This window comes from Meleagris gallopavo, chromosome 8 (genome assembly GCF_000146605.3).
Source record: "Meleagris gallopavo isolate NT-WF06-2002-E0010 breed Aviagen turkey brand Nicholas breeding stock chromosome 8, Turkey_5.1, whole genome shotgun sequence".
NCBI classification, from domain to species: Eukaryota; Metazoa; Chordata; class Aves; order Galliformes; family Phasianidae; genus Meleagris; species Meleagris gallopavo.
Genome location: NC_015018.2, coordinates 5,012,836 through 5,030,356, shown reverse-complemented (window position 1 = coordinate 5,030,356; position 17,521 = coordinate 5,012,836). Strand labels below are relative to the sequence as shown.

Here is a 17,521-nt window from a genome sequence, read left to right as displayed (position 1 = left end):
TCGTGTCCTTGCGGGGATGGGAGGGGAGCCACCGCCCTTGTGTCTCCTGGCCGTCCGGCCTCAGAGCTCGTTGGCAGGCTGGGCTCTCGAAGCGCTCCTCGCCCTTAAGCACTGGAGGTGCCCCGAGGCTCGCCCTGCAATAAATATGTGGCCTGTGCGTTTCTTGCAGTCCTACTTGGTTGGGCAGTTGTGCGTCTTTATGTAGAGTGGCAGCATGCTTGCCCCTCTTTTCTCAGTGATCCACTGCAAGCTTTTGGATGTAATTCATTCATTATTTTCATTTTTTTCCACTACCGGCCTTGTTCTATTAGAATTCTTTTATCCAAGGAAGAGCTCTCAGACATGAATTGCATGTGACATATAGGAGAAGATGAACAGGGTAGTGGATGAATGAGCATTTTTGTGTAATTGGCACAGGTCCTAAGGAACATCTGTTAGCATTGGTGTCAGGACTCCTCAGGTCTAAGGAAACGCAGTGCTGGTGCTGGCAGTACCAGGAGAATATTGATTCATGTGCAACTGCCTTTGTAACATCTTTGTTTAATATAATCTAGAAGAAAGCAGAACAAATGTTGGAAGTGTCTTGCTTTTTATTTGATACCCTCTAGAAACCTGACTGGAACAGTCCACAAGGTTGTCTGTAATGTTACGTCATAGCTTCAGAGTGCCAGGGTGAAAGCTGGCTTGCATCCTGAGACACACACATTACTGCAGAACTGCACTGGAGAAATCCTCACCTGTTTACAGCTTTCATTTATCTTTACCATTCTAAATGCATTAATTTTTTATTTATTTATTTATTTATTTATTTATTTGTTTTGGTGCATTAAATATCAGGTTCTTCTTCATCTGGTTCATTGCTTCTTTCTTATTTGTGACCTCTGGTAGCGATTTAATTAATATCTTCCTTTAGGTTGTTTCTTGCTCAGCTTGATTCCCTGTCAATCACTGTTTCCATTTCAGTGTTGATTTAGGAAACATAACAGTGTGGAGCAATCCTAACTTGCTTCTGCATGCTGTCCTGTGTGCTGATTTTTGACTCAAGGCTGGGTGGACCAGGATGGTCTATGAGCACGCTGGGGGTCTCTGATTTGCTTGGAATAATGTCTGTGATAATTGTTTTATTCGCCTGTGACTTTTGTATCTCCACATATGCATTTCTGTCTCTGTAGATTTTATATTTATAGTTAAAATTGGACTGTGAAATTCAAATTGGGGTTGGAGGAAGTGACTGGTGTCAATAATAAACTTTGTTTTGATTATATAATGCTGTATGCAGAATTGGCATCCATTTTCAAATCTCCCTTATAAACTATGTTGCTGAGTGCTAGAAGACATGCACACATCTCCAGGCAGGTATTTTCACAAGAGGGAATGTGAAATTACATGTACTTAAGAAGTTTGCCACTGTAATATGATGAACTGGAGTACAATGTTAATTTCATTCCTTTTTATCTCAGCAAAGCACTTCAAATGAGAGCAGGCAACCCTTTAGAAACAAACTTCCACCCCCTGTGCTACATGTACAGATGTTTGGTAGTAGAGGGTGAGATTCACATGGAGTAAGGTGTGCAATAATAATTTTAGGCAGGATGGACACAGATAGAAAATCCTGCTGATAGCTCAATTCTTACTGTTGAAACACATGAAATCTTATTAAATTATATGAAATTGTTACATATCTGTAGTGGTTTTAGTGCTATTATGCCTTAAGAAAGAATTTTGTGTAGGGACAGTTTATTTTTAACTCTGTTGTCCCATTTGTTCTGAGCTTTTGCAGGACTTAATCAGCTTCCAAACTAGTGCTAGGAGTATTTACCTTCCTGCAGCATTGCCCAGGAGCTGTTATCATGGGCAAGGTGTTGAGATAGGAGCAAGTGAGTGTCATAACAAGCTTTAAATCTGTGAAATAGGAAATGGCAAGTGAATATGTCAATATGAAGGCTTAACTAATGCTCGTTGTTAGTAGTATATAATTATTTTGTTAGTTTTATTGCATGTGGCATTATATATATATATATATTTTTTTTTTTTTCAGCCACGGTGCTTGTGGTTGAAATTATTCCTTGAACCTGCCCCTGTTAGGCTTTGTAAGAGGTCAAATCTTTCTTCAGCTGATTGACTGCAGTTACAGTTGCCAGGAGCTCCAGCGAAGTCAATGATTAGCAGTCTTGTTGATTCCCAGGGACCCTGGGCTCAGGGTGCATATGGTGCAAATGGAATTGTGATTGGTTTTGCTTTGGAAACCAGGGTGCTGTTACCAGTTACAGAACCTGGGACATGAGCTGCTCAGTGTGGGTTATAGATATCAGCAACGCTTCCATGGCTGTACGTGTAGCTCTACAGATGGTCATGGAGTGGCCTCTCTCCTGTCAATGACTTGTTAAAGAATACTCCAGCCAAAAACTTAACTTTTTGCTGTGAGACTGAATGTGTCTGTAATTCATTTGCTGTTTTTTTTTTTTTAAATTAGGTTTGTTTTTGTCTTATTAATAGACTTGGATCTTCTGTTTAATAAACAAACATGAGTCATGTGAAGTTGTTTGCAGCTACGGTGAAGTGGTATGGCATTAAAACTCTGCAAAAGCCAGACGTAGCCAGAAGGGTATTTTTCCGTGGCCAACGTTATGTTTCATCAGGAACCTCAGAGCCATTCCTGAGTGGAAGTAATTCAAATTATGTGGAGGAAATGTATTATGCATGGCTTGAAAACCCTCAAAGTGTACATAAGGTGAGTAAAAAATAAACTGTAAATCATACTATTAGGTTGAGTAGAATCGATTTTTTTGGACTTCTTATAAGGCAAGTTAAAACCAGAAAAAAAGTCTTGTATGAAATGAAAAATGTGAAACTAATTTCCCACGTATTGATTGATCTAAGATGTGATATTGCAGCAAAACAAAGGTATAGAGGAGCCATGAGCTCGGTGACCTGAGTTGAAAGAATGAGAAATCCTTTTTAGAAATAGTGAGCTACTCGGAAACCTTCAGCATTTTTCCATGTAAAGGTTGTTAGAGCAGATTGTGAAATAAGTGATCAGATCTTGAGAAAGATCAAAGAAATAAAATACCTTTAATTTTTTAGCTCATCATAGTAAGTTTGTATCAGATGATACAACAGCTTATGTTGATGTTGTTGCTTCTAAACTGTCAAAAAAAAGATGAATGTATGTTCCTTCAGGTAACTGTGCAAGTCGTAACCTTATTAAAAAAAAAAAAAAAGGAAAGCCTTTTTAAGTATCTTGGAAAGAACTTATTCCATTGTCTCTCTTTAGGCTACAGATACTTGCTGGTTGTTTTTCTTTAGACTGTTGCTGAAATCCCATCTTATGGGCAAAATACATGGACTTAATCTTTTTTAATAAGCTTTCTACTGACAAGGAAGGCTTTCTTATGGTGATATATGTATATTATTAAGTTGAGAAGCAAATGGGAAGTTAGGTAAATTCTAAGGCAAATGACTCATTTTCTACAGAAGCAGTATGAAGTGTTTTACCAAATTGGTTGTCTGTTCCCTTATTCTTGAGGCACGTGCATCGAAATATCACTTAGAACTTGTTGATGTAGGTCTGATAATCTATCTAGGAATGTGCAGGACGGATAACGTGCAAGTGATGTATGTTGAGAGAAAAAAGGGGACCGAAATAAGTAGTTCTGGAACCGTTCTGTTTTTTTTTTTCTGAATCTTGAATATGATCTTCTGTTGGAAGATGAAAAAGGCAGTAATGAGTCTTAAGGCTGAATGTTGTTCCGATAGCAGCTGTGTGCCAGGCCTTTTGTCTTCTTCCTTAACTTACAGCTGAAGAGACCTTCTCCAGGGGTGCCTCCTTCTCTCATGCCATTTCTCTTTGATTCGTCTGGTTGCTGCCAGTTGCATCTACAATCAGTGTAGAACACGGCAGCGTGTTGTGTGAATCTATTGATTGTAATGTATGAGGCCTTGATCTGGTGTTGGCGGTATAGTTTGCTTTCGGCCCTTTCATTGTGAGCATGCTGTGCGTATGAACACATCCCTCAGTGCTACGTGTGATGGTGTCTTTACGTAGATATCTATTTAAGTTGCATCAACTTCTAGCAACCTTCTTTCACTAGGAGGAACGACCTTTCTCGTTCAGACCCTTTGCAGCGCGGTCAGTTGTAGTGCCGAGCCCGGGCACTCGCTGTCACCTACCGGAGCGCCGGGAGCTGTCCGTGGTCCTGAACGGTCTGCACTGCCGTGTCCCTGCAGCGCGAGAGCCTCCCTGACCCCACTGCCCTCGTAGCGGAGCAGCAATGAACTGAATGAACTATGAGTATAAAACTAAATGATTGACAGAATCACTTTACAGATCTTCACGCTTAAATAATTGTGTTTTTTGATTTTTTTTTTTTGGTCAGTTGAGGGGAAGAGATTAATGCTGTAATCACATAATTTTTAAATTTCAGTTTCATCATTGAATTTCATTTTTGATTTCTTGTGAACTAACTTTATTGACAGAAATTGTTTAGATAAGCCTTTGAAAAAAAAAAAACAAAGTGCTGAGAACTTCAGTCACTTTGTTTTCTTAAAGATAAGGAAAATATATGCCATAGTTGTATGGCAGAAGGTGAATTTCTGATTTTTGTCATTCTGTTACAGAAAACCGTGATTTCATTATTTATCCATTATATCCTCCATTGTTCAGAGACACAACTTGTGCTAGACTTTTAAATGTTATATTCTCCGTCCTTTTTTTTTCCTCATAGGTAGTTCCTTCTTATCAACAGAGATGTTTCTCCTTTTTAATGAGCTGAAAAGGTCTTTTTTTTTTTTTTCCCCTTGGCTTTTAAGATCACATTATTTACTTTTACTTAGAAACTCCAGTTAGTCCAGGCTCCTCAAGTTATTTCCCCCTCATTGATTAGGTATGTCTTGCCATGTATGTTTATTTGAAAACATATTTAAAACATTCTTAATCCTAAGAATGTCTCCTTTCTCTATATACCATGCATATGTATTTGCTAATATATATTTATTTCATAGGAGCTTCTGTTCATTGTGCAAATCAATTCCTGATGGTTTCCTGCTCTTCCTTGTCTTCTGAATTTTCCTGTCCTTAAAGTAGCCAAAACAACAATCAGAATAAAATGATGTGGGCTTTGAGAAAGGCATCATTATTTCTGCTTGAACTGTGATGTCAGAGCCATAGATCATAAAGCAGAAGCTTGACAAGGCTCAGTTACAACTACCACAAGATTAATTACAAATTACATAGTTGGATATTGAGTACATAATGTCTTTCATGTTATCCTGTATGCAGCTGCTTTACCTTGAGCGTATAATCACTTTCTTGTTGTGCGTACTTGGAAAAAGGGTGGGTTTTTTTCCTCTGACTGTTTGTTTTTTATGTAGTGATGTTCAGTGTGTGTCTTTCTAAGGATTTACTCTCTTTAGTGCAGTTGATAAATATCATGTCACTAGGGGGAAAAAATAAACATTGGCAAGGTAACAAATGTTTTCGTTGTTGAAGTGTAATGCTGCTTATTGTATGAGTAAGATATTGCCACTTAATCACTTGAATTGTATGTTGTTAATTGAGAAATTAAAATATTGGTTAACTGCAGTAGGGATTTGCTGTCAGAAAAAAAGCAGAAGAATGTATCATGCATCACTTCTGTGCCACTTTAGATTTTTTTTTTCCTCATAGATGTGTATAGATGTGTTTTTCTATTATAAATTCTCCCTACCATATTTTGAAGAACATCACTAATTTAGTTGAGAACCTTTAGGTACGCTGTGAGACCAAGTTTATCTTCTGTCTTTTCAGTCACTTGGTAAATGCTGTTGCCAGAAACTGGCATTGATACACAAGACTTGAGGACTATAATCTGGTATCAATCTTGAAAGGCACTACAGAAATTTTTAAAGGCTTTGATGGATGTGTGTCTAGAAAAAACTAATTTTCTGTAGCCAAATGATGTATTTTTCCTCCCCTCTGATTAAATGTCAAACCATCTCAAGAAATCAATAAGTTCAAAAACATGCTAAGAAATAGTGTAGTTTCCTTCTCTCCTAGCTGTCAGTGTCTTCATATTTGAGCCCTTTGAAGGTATTTTTCTGTTTGTGAATTTGCATGCAGAAAGGCTCATGTGTTTACTTTTAACCCAGTAGCTTCTTACGCAAACTTGCTTGGATTTTATTAGCAGATATTTCAGCAGTCCACTAGTTTAATATTCAGTTTTTCTGTGGGACTGTGCTGTGATAACTTTTAACACAGCAAAGAAATACGATCAGCACTGCTGGCAAAAGAAGAACCCTGAGATAAGCAAAACACATTCTTTATTAAAACTTTTCATGAATGTCAGATTTGTCATGGTTCGAAATGTGTGTTTGGAACTTACTACAATAATGAAAATTAATATCTGTATTGAAAAAATAATTCCTAAGGTCTACATAGCCTTACTGTCAACACAAAGATATTGTATTTGTTTACCATGGTCTGGGACCCGCAATCTCTCAGACCGTGTGCTAAATGGGTGTAGAATAGCAATATGGTTCTTAACATGGAGTAAGGTATATAGACAGAATACCAGAGGCAATACAGTTGCACTAATAGACTTTTGAAGGCCATTTATAGGATGCTATATAAATTTGGACTTCTAATCTAATTGTGACAGGTAAGGTGTGAAGCAAAGAAGAGTAAAGGTGATAAGCATGACTTGTTTCCTTAAACTAACCACCACGTATGATCTGCCTGTCTTGATTTGCAAAGGCATGTACAAATGAGACTGTGTTACATCAAGCCTGCATAAGAGGAGGGTGAATAATTAATTATGTTTATCATATTTGTAGCAATGCAACTTCATATTAATAATGGAGTAAAAGAGGTGCCTTAGAAGAGTTTATTTCTGACATGATGCTCATGTTCATGAAGAAGTTCCCATTCACAGGTTCAGTGAGTGCTGAACCTACTTGAACCTACTTCTACAAGTTAAACTTGGAAAACTGAGTGAGGTTTTGCCCACATAGGTTGGCCCATTCATAGTGTTCCTGAATACCTTAAAACCTGCAGTAGTATCAGTATGAAGACTGTCTTTATTAATGAAAATACAATTTTAAAAATATTTTCTTGTTGCCTAACTGGTATTACATAATTTTCTTTCCTTCGTGTATTCTGTAATTAATATTTGAAGTGGATTATGTAAAAGTATAGATGGAAGTAAAGGATTTTTTGTTTTAATTCTTTCTGAAATGTGTGTTCTTCTGAAGTTGTCACCTGCAACTGAAACGAGGGCCGTGATTTCTTTCATAGTGAGGTGTCCAGAGCTAGCAAGGAAGGGATCCTTGACCAAAAGCCTCTCTCAGCAGAGTGGTTTCTTCAAGAAAAGTTCTTAAGGACTGAATCAACATATTCATTGAGTATCTTAAGTATCATGAACTATTTAATCATTAAAGGAATATTTTCATTTCAATGATTAAGGTTTTCAGTTTTAGAGGCTTGATAACTCTTTATTAACGGCACAATATTATACCTGTTACTCGTTGTGTGAATCAACTTTGCCATGAAAAAGAGCTGTGTGAATGAATAATGTATCAGGGTGCTTTGCGCTCATATTTTTGGAGTTTTCCACTGATTAAGCTCAGTCTAAGAAGGCAAACAAAAAGGTTTCTATGTAAATAAAGACATGGAGATGCTGCAAAGGTGTGGAACATTTATATATTGGACTTAATGACCCTTCTGGCATCCTTCCAGCTTGGTATATTCTGGTCTCTATTATTGCTTACGTTAGAGAGACAAAAAAGGTAGAGCTTTTATCCTGCATTGAATATGCTCTTTTGTTGCTGTTAGTTGTACTTAAGAGTGTCGTGCAGTGAGATACAATTAGTAGCTTGAAACTGCTGCTTTGGATTGAAATATTTATCTGAGGTAAGGAATTTTCTTCCTTCCTTCTCTATACACATGTCCAGTCTTGGGATTTGTTTTTCCGTAATGCGAACGCTGGCCAAACGTATGATCCTCAACTACCAGATCAGTTGGAAAGAAAGGCATCGTTTCTTCAGAGCCATGGCCTGGCCCAGACACCGGGGAAAGCTGAAAAACTTGTTGAAGATCATCTTGCTGTGCAGTCTTTGATAAGAGCGTACCAAGTAAGTGTACTGAGAAGTTCATTCCTTTGTGATCAACCTTTTCCTTCCTTTCGTTTTTCTTCTGATCTTGACATCTGCCTATTAAGATTTTTTTCTCTCCAGCTCAGTTAGTTACTTGACCAAATTGGAATGCTAAGTAATAATTACCTGAACTAATTTTGTGTCTTATGAAGAGAGAGTATGGCGGTACTGATGTTCAGATGTGTGCAATAAAATAAGGACTTCTCCCACTTTTCAGCAACAAACCTTTCCACAGTTCAAGTCTGCCTAGAACTGGAAGCTGTTACAGTTCTAAATGTTTCAGTCTTCTGTAAGACAGAAGGAAATGTGCTTACCTTCTCATGCATCCAGTGTGAACGTTGAGGTTTTTTATATAAGCAGGATTATTTGTAGGTAAAAAGAAGAGAAATAATGAATGAAGCAGAGACTGAATTTTGGGAGGCTGAAAGATTGCGAGTTTAGGTCAGCTTTGATGAATTTCTCTTAAAGAAGCTATTCATCAAAATTGACTTTATTTCACACTCTGATTTTTTTAACCCTTTTATTAAATAAGAAATAGAGTAATTTCCTTTTCCTCTAAAAGAAGAAAGGATTTGGAAGTGATGCAGCAGTTTTGGTTACACATTTGCTAAGTCTAAAACAAGTTTAAGTATTTCTATTTGGTCTTGTGTTTAGTATCTTAATTTCAATAAGGGCTTAAAAACAGTCTGAAAACTTCCTTTTCTACATATATTGCCTCGTCACTACTGATTCAGATATGAATCCTATTAATCCAGTTTTTGGAGAAATATTGTAAGGGGGTAGAAAGGTTTGCGAATGCAGAGAAAATACAAAGCTTACTTTGAAATATCTATGTGGTAAACAACTCCTTCAGCCTATTAACTTTTGCTTGCATTAAAATTTTGTTGAAGAATTGGAAAAAGGGAACACGAAGCTACTTTGACTTGAAACTCTTTAAGGAATTGCTGTTCTGTTTCCTGCGTTTGAAAGTGTGTGTTATCTGACTGAAGTGATGGAATAGAAATGTCTTTACAAATGGCAGGAACCTATGTGTCTGTGACAGACAATGAGAGAGGATTACCTAAGGCAACTGTCTGTTTTTAAAAGGTATTTAATACCCTCTAAATTCAGTGTTGAAGGGATTAGATCAATTTGTGACCTTCCTTTCCCTGATAATGAAATGAAATTGAGAAAGATACAGAATTTTCATTTCTCAGACCTGTCACTGTTTTATGGTTTTTGTGGTAAACTGCTTTGTGGTCTGTTGAGCAGGTCTTCTGCAAAGGCAGTTAATCTATTGCTTTTCTAATGCAAAGCACGGGACACAATGAAGGGATTTCCAGTGGAAAGCGTGTGCTTAACAAAAATGAACACAGACACTAAAATGATTTTAAGTTTAATATCTTGGCTGCTCTTTTATGTAATTATTATTTGTTTGGAATCCGTGTCTAGAACGGTGTTTCCGACTCCTGCTTTGATGCACTGTGATTTAGGGAGATGTCCGTGAAATGAGCCACTGTTTTGATACAATTAATGACAATTGTATTTTAATTTGAAGCTGAATTGGATGTGGGGTCTTAAGTTCTATACCAGTGCATAACAGTCATGGACTTTTGTTTGATATTTGGAGCAGATATTCCAAAAATTCAGCTAGGCACTGGCACAGAAGCATACCTTTTGGCATCCTGTCTCCACCATCAGTACTGACTCAAGTGTTTTGGCTTGGTCCCTCTGAGTTTGTGTCTTCTGACCCTGCATGTGGCTCTTCAGTATTGTTTAGCTCTTAACAAATAAAAGTAGCTCAATTAATACATACATGTTAGCACCTCTGCTAAATGTTATCTGATTAGGACACGAGCTCATGTTGAAAATAACTATATTCTTAATCTCGGTTTTCACAAAATAATACAGAATAAAACTAATTAGTCTTGTTGAACTTGGTAGATCACACAGTACAGCAGTTCATGATAGATAAGGGATAATTTTTCTTAAATTTTTCTTTTCTTGTAAGATATTACAAAAACGACAGGAGTAGCCGTATCCATTTGACTTTGTTTCCTTTAATTTCTGTTTTTTAAACAGAGCTTGATGCTGTGGTTACTACAAAAAGCTTTCTGGAGGCGTGGAGGATGGTATATCCAATGCCTCTGTAATAGCAGGCAAACGCTTTGATTCTAGAAGTGTTAAACTGAAAAAGAAAAGTATGACTTCTGTTACATTCAAGAAAAGAAAAAAAAAAAAGGTTCTTTTTAAAAAACATTAAAATACTTAAGGAAAATTGCCCTTTAGATGCCATTCAGATTGCTTGCTCAATGTTGGCTTCATTTGCAAGGCATCGTTAATTTTTGTTCTTGTTATGCCTCAATATCTAGTAGCTGATTTTTGTTCAAATTAGAAATACATTTCTCTTCATGTTAAAAGGTCTGCAACTAAGGAGAGTAAAAGTACCCTGTCTCTACAGTACCCTACTCTGAAACAAGAAAAATAACAAAACTTTTTGCCATGAGCTGCAAAATCACTTTACAAATGATAGGTGTAATACGGAAATACTGTAAATTTCATTTGATAGTCACAGTTGCTGCATGTAGCAATATATATATAATATATATATATAATATATAAAAATATATATAATATATATATATATTATATATAAATATATATATAATATAAATATAATTATATTTAATATATATTATATTATATTAATATTTAATATTATATATTATATTTATATATAATATAAATATAAATATAATTCTAGCTGGGTGGCTTTGCGGTGCTTTGCAAATTGCCTGTTAGATATAATATTAAGACAGTATTTAATTATTTATTAGAAACAGTGACAACCATCAGTCGTTTCTATTTGCCTGTTTCACCTAGTTTTGTGCATTCCAATAAGATGAAATGTGCAAAATGCATAAAATTGATAGTGCTGAGGGGTGTCTATCAGGGAACAATCTACAAGCCAGGCTTAGAGGAAATGCTGTCCTCAGCAGTAACTGCTATGTTATTTAGAAGGTCTTTTGTACTAACACTTAGTGTGAAAATATTTCATGATCTCGACAGGATCAGGATTTAGCCCTTGCTGTTACCTTTTAATAACCAGTAGTCACTTTTGTGAATCCTTTTGTCTTGAGAAGATGTGTATATTTTCCAGATTAAAGAGTTGTATGATTCAGTAGAAGACAGATTTGCTAAGCTTGGAAATGAAGCACTTAGAGACTGTTTTATCTCGTCTGATTGAGCTGCCAGATCTACCTTGCTTGCTTTCTTGCTTGTTTGCACGTGTTTGCTCGTGTGTGCTCAACGATCTCTTTTTTCTATTTGCTTGTAATTTTGTGCTGGCTCATCCTTTACCCTCTCCTTCATTCTTACCCTCTATCTCTTGTGAAAGCTGGGCACAATGGATATTGTGTACTGTGTTTTAGTTAAAGACCAACTGCTCCTGCCACGTAACAAGGCACAATGCTTTACTGATTTGCTCTTATGGGTTTTGGCATTCTTGCTAATAATCTTCTTCCAGCTAATACTGGAGAGCAGATGTAGCTTAGGGAGGTGAATTCTTTCCTGTTGATGATGCTGGAGAATTGCTTGCTTAGTTCCAGTCAGATAGACTTTGTGCTGCTGTAAACAATGAAGTGGCACAGATGTTGCCGTGGGCATCATTTTGCCTGTCAGAGCTTTATTACTGGTGATTCATGAGATGCAAAGAGTCTCAGAGGCCAGACTGAATTTGCAGGGCTGGTGGTTCTAAATAAGATGCCTTATTTCTGTTTGTTTGCTTGTGAGTGGAATGGCTTTTGTTGTGAAATCTTGTGCAAATACAGAACGTCTGAATATTGTTTTTATAAGTCACTTCTTACAAATGAGCCACACTTTAATCTCTCTCTATTACTCTGTGATGTAAGTTGTTAATATTGCAGTTTATTAATATAAAGAGACAATTTAGATATTAGCAATGTGAATGAAATTCTGCTCATACGATCTGAATTTCTCCCTGAAAAGTAGTAAGGAGAAAGTAGTCATATTTTCATCAATTAAAAGTGTTTAATGAGGTAATTTGGTCTAGGAGTCTCATGCATAACAGAGATGGTATAAAAACAAACAAACAAAACACTCGTGTGTCTCTATTAAATTAATTATTTATTTCTTCCATAGTATTGTTGTGTGTTAATATAAGGCACTAATCTATAGCAACTTGTGTGCATTGACAGCAGCAATCCTGATAACTGAAAGCTGACTAAACCCCCCACTTCCTGTGTGTTCTTTTGTATCTTCAGTATCATTCAGTTCATAGACTAAATTTCCAGAATTTCTCAAATGATAATAAATTGCTATGTGATGCAAAGCAGGGCTCATGAAGACTGATCTTTTCGCTCCCGATATAAAATTATTTTTAATCAATCCATTTTTTAAGGTCAGTAATATCATATTCTGGTATTCTGCATCTGCTCAAAAGAAGATTCAGGCATAAATATAAAACAAGTGCAGTAGAAAATATACAAATAATTTTCTGAACTTTATCCAGAGGTTCAGATTTTACCATCTATATCAGTTTTCTTTATTCATATTCCTGTGTAATTCTACTTCAAGTTTAATGCCAAACAAAAACCTTGCATTCTAATGTGTAGTCTACAGTTATTAATAGGGATAGTATAAATATCTGGAGATATTAATAATGCTTATTTTTTGTTCTTTAGGGGCAAACTTTGCAACTCTGACTCTCTCTTGACGTTAGCAGTGTTTGCTGGTTTTGACTTCATGGCTTATCAGTGCGCTTTGGGGAGGTAGCGCTGACTTATTCCCTTTGTCTGACTTTAGTTAGCTTGATTTTGTTTTTCTGTCACTTTTTGTTTTCAGATCCGTGGCCATCATGTGGCTCAGCTAGATCCTCTTGGGATTCTGGATGCAGACTTGGATTCGTTTGTTCCATCTGACTTAATCACTACAATCGATAAACTTGGTGAGTACACAGCGTACCTTGTTATTTGCAATGGTTACTTGTCTTTTTTCTATCTCCTTGGGCTGAGGTGATTGAATAAGACATTGCAGGAAGGCTTGTACCTTTTGTGCTTGATGGTATCACAAAATAGTTAGATATTTGAGTCTCTATAAGGAGTCTCAAACTTCCTGAAGATAAAATTTCTATGCTGAGGTCACTGGTAAGGTTGCTGGAGTTCACTTTCTGATGAGTAACGATTATAAACATAAATATATAAATTCTTACATTTTTTAACACTAGAAATTATTACTAATCAGTGCATCAGACTAAGTTTCTGGTGATCTAAATCACTTTTGTGCCTCCGTGCTTGGTACCTTTTTTTCATCCTGATTGAACTTCAGATGTCCCCAGTCAAAACAAGAAATAATAAGAATGGTGGATAGGGGAACGTGGCAGAAATTTCGTACCTAAGTTGGGTTGTAGCCTCTGGTATTTATCCTTTCTGTTACACTTGAAGAAGCAAAGTCTGAAATTATCAGAAGAAAGCATGGGAACTACAGAATTCATGAATTGTATGTAATCAAACAATGATTATTTTTGTTTGCTGGAAGAATATAATAAACAGGGATCTGCTTTTGAGAGGGTTGGTAAGAATCAGGGTTTCTGTTTGTTAAGAGGGCATGTCTTTTAGAAGTAGTACTGACTTGTTTCTTTATTCCTGTTGGACTTGAATAAAGTAACATCTGATTGATTTTTCTCTACTCTTCAATATACCTGGTTTGTTTGAAAGGTGGTATTCTGCCTGATAAGGACAGTGAATCAATTTTTCTTTGATACATAGGGAAGCTTTTTGAACTAGTCAAAATGTGGTGCAAGAAGCAGATAAAACACGCTCTGCTTTGTTTTACTTTAAGTACATCTGCTGCTGCTTTGTCTCTGTCTTTTCTGTTTCTGGTGGCACGAAAAGAAGCAATTCTGATCCTTGATCATACAAAAGCAATGGAGTGCTGAAGTCTGTAAACAGAGAGGTGCTTACACAAATCAAGGTTCACTGTGAAGTTTGTCAGCCTTAAAGAGAAGTACCTACTAAAAATAAAATGGATATGTACTAACTGAAGATAATTGGTTCAGATCATAAATGATTGTTGCAATGTCAATACAGATTAACTTAAAATTTTACAGATAGTTTAGTGCAGTGATTGGGCAGGAGAGATCATGCTGCAAGCTCTGTGAGCACAGGAAAAGCATGCTAGTACTCTGAATGAGATGGGAAGGATGTGTCTGAGATCTTAGTAACTAAGCTAAAATTTCCATAATTAGGTTAGAAATTATCTTAAATGTTATCTGTCACAAAAATCTTTGAATGTTTCTGGCAGAAAACGTAAGAACAGCCTCAGTACAGAAGGTGTTTTAATGTTTCATTTTCCTCTGCATTTTCCTTGTCACAACTTTCTGGTAGGAAGTTTCTTCTGGGAGTTGCTTTTAAAATGCAGGTAGTTAGGGGCATACCTACTGCACATTCAAGTTCTAGAATTGCTGAGGAACTCTTCAGTTTCACTAAGATTATGGCTCTTTAAATATGAAGTGATGCTTCTGTAAGTATGCAGTGCTGCAGTACAAAGCACAGGTGTTATATGTGTGCCTGTACATGTTCTGTTTTGTTTTTTTTTATAACAGAGTATGAAGAGCCTGTGAAGTCTGGCAGACAGCAAAGCAAAAGAATATAGAATGGTAGCACTACTTTGTTTTAAATGGAACTGTTCACCTCCTTCCTCCCACCTTTTTTTTTTGGTGTTATGAAAAAGCAAAATTTAATTTAACAATATATTGTATTAACTTTAAAACAGAATTACTGAAAGTGCTGTATAGTAAAAGTCTTGCAGCACAGTCCTTTGGCCCGATTCCAGCTCTAAATACTAACTTCTGTAGTTATATAGTATGTATAGTGTGTAGTATATATAATTAATCTTTAATTGCCTTTTTTTTCTTTTGTATTATAAAAAATAACAGAGAACACAGCACTGTTATATGAGGATTTAGAAGTTGTGTGTTGGCTTTCAGATCAGTGTTAAAGCGGATGCCTGCAACTTTTCCAGAATAAAACCAAGATTTTAAGATTATATGTATTTTTTCATTAACAAGTCAAGATTAAACATTGTCCCATGGACTCTTTAACTTGCATTAATGCCCGTCTTGTCTGTGCTGTATTTTGGCTTTTGAAACTACATGATAGTTAAATATTTTCTTTATTTGTATTTTAAACCATGGATTTGTATAGCTTTAAATCTAGGTGATATGATATGCTTGAACAACACTTTGTTTTAGTGGGGTAATCTGCTTTATAAACTGCTTTGGAAATAGTGCTGTACAGATCATTTCAGTGCTCTTTGAAACTAACTTCCCCATGAAAAGACAAGGGAAGACACTCTACCAGAGTGTTTGGGCAGAGTTGCCTTGAATGCATTCTATTTTTTTATTATTATTATTATTATAATTATTATTATTATTATTAACATTGGATAAATCAATCTGGTAGGCATCCAACCAACCTGTTAACTGTTTCTGTGTGTGAAAGCTCGTTCTTTTTGGTTTGGTTTGTTGTTTGTTTTTTTTTTTCCCCACAAGGAAGAGATCCTGATCATTAGAATTAGACTGATCATTACAATTACACGTTCAAGGAATGATTGGATTTTGTGTTGAGGGACATGGTTTAGTGAGTACTAACTAGTGATAGGTGGATGGTTGGACTGGATGATCTTGAAGGTCTCTTCCAACCTTGGTGGTTCTGTGATTCTGTGAATTAGTCTTTTCACTTAATAGTGAAGTACAAAATACGGTACGGAGTGTAAGTGAGTCAATGACAGTATTTAAATGATCAAGTTTAAAGAGTGCTTAAGAAAGAATGATTTGTAACTCCCAGTCAAACAGTAACTATTTAATGATCACATTCCTTTAAAATACACAGTGAAATGCATTATAACAAGGAATGCCTTCAAAATATTCACATTTTCAATTCTTAATCTTTCTCAGTATTTCTTTATTAAACTTCAGCTTGTGGTTGTTTGAGAAACAATTCTGGTTTCCTTTTTGCCTCGCACCTTGCTTTGCAAATTGATAATGCACATGTTTTAGGGTTTTACGGCTTGCATGAATCAGATTTGGACAAAGTCTTTCAACTACCTACAACCACCTTCATAGGAGGAAATGAGAACAGTCTTTCTTTACGAGAGATCATCAAACGGCTGGAGGTCAGTATGACATCTTTGATTTGTGACTTGTTTTCATCCCTGCAGCAACTTTTTCCAATTGTAAGTCACAGAGAACTTATTTGTCATTTATTAATACAGCACGCATAGAATTCAGATGACAGAAAAAATGTCTCCTGTGCTGCTTTCAGAGATGGTAGTTCCATTAGTTTCATCTGAAGTACGTAGATGAAGGATAAGTATAAAAAAGGAATGTGTAGAATACTAATCCAGCCCATAGTTTTGCAAAAAAGAACTAGCATTGATTGAAACAGTAGAACCTTTATAATTTGTGTTTATTTGCTACCACAGATTAAACACTTGCAAACAATACGTAGGATGTGCGAGGATTTCTCTTGGTGTCCTGTCTTCAATGAGACTTTTGTCTCAGTAAAAAATAGGAGAATTGGGTACCAAACTGATGAAAGCCCAGCTGTAGTTTGTAGATGGTGATGATCGTTGCTTCTATCCCCAGTCGTCGTCTTTGAGTTTTGTTCTCTGACAAATACAGCTATGCCATGTGAAGTCATCAAAGATAATAAATAATTTACATAAATGTATGTAGAGGAAATTACAAACAGTAAGTAGAACTAGTAGTGAGTTTGTAAACTACTGGTAGACATGGAGTGTTCTTGACTGTGCTTTTTTCAGGATTTTGTAGTACTGAAATAGTAGAGATTTTTGTTGCATGGCATTGAAATCCGTTGCAGTAGATAGGGCTAGGGGTGAGTATGGTTTAAAAGGGTGAAATAGAGAACTGAATCATGAGTAATCAACATAAATAAATAAAAAATAAATACTGAGCATATAGGAACTCTATGCTTTAATCTGCTGAAGTGTAAGAAAATGTGTTGGGTTGCATATCTGACCAACTGTTACAGCAGCTTATCTAATGCACCGACAGTGTCAACTCTGTTTGCTTTGGAGCTCAAAATTTGCTTTTTTTTTTTTGTACTTCCAGCATGTTTCTGCAGTAATTTAGAAAAAAAAAAAAAATCCTTAAAATTATAATGTACAAATAAGTGGAAAAAAATCAATAGCAAAATCTAAAAGCCTCAAGAAACTGCTCTGTGTTAAAGAGAAAAACCCTCCAGTTTCCTTCGTCCCACCAGAGCTTAGGATTATTTTTTTTTCCATTGAAGCTGAATTAAATGACTTCTTAGATGCAGTAGAGAGCACATGCTATGTGTTCAAATTCACAATGTCTTATTTTGTTGACTTTTAT

At 36.0% G+C, this 17,521-nt stretch overlaps 1 protein-coding gene across 2 annotated transcripts in view; it reads left to right on the top strand.

Annotated features, from left to right (window-relative positions):
* The first annotated feature begins 2,477 nt into the window (after positions 1-2,477).
* Positions 2,478-17,521, top strand: part of OGDHL (oxoglutarate dehydrogenase like) — a 49,867-nt gene continuing 34,823 nt past the window's right edge. For both annotated transcript variants that reach the window (XM_019617451.2, XM_031554348.1), the window contains exons 1-4: positions 2,478-2,731; positions 7,927-8,106; positions 12,970-13,072; positions 16,184-16,299. In XM_019617451.2, the coding sequence (XP_019472996.1) occupies positions 2,525-2,731; positions 7,927-8,106; positions 12,970-13,072; positions 16,184-16,299 (606 nt within the window). In that variant the 5' untranslated portion in view covers positions 2,478-2,524. The remainder of the gene's footprint in view (positions 2,732-7,926; positions 8,107-12,969; positions 13,073-16,183; positions 16,300-17,521) is intronic.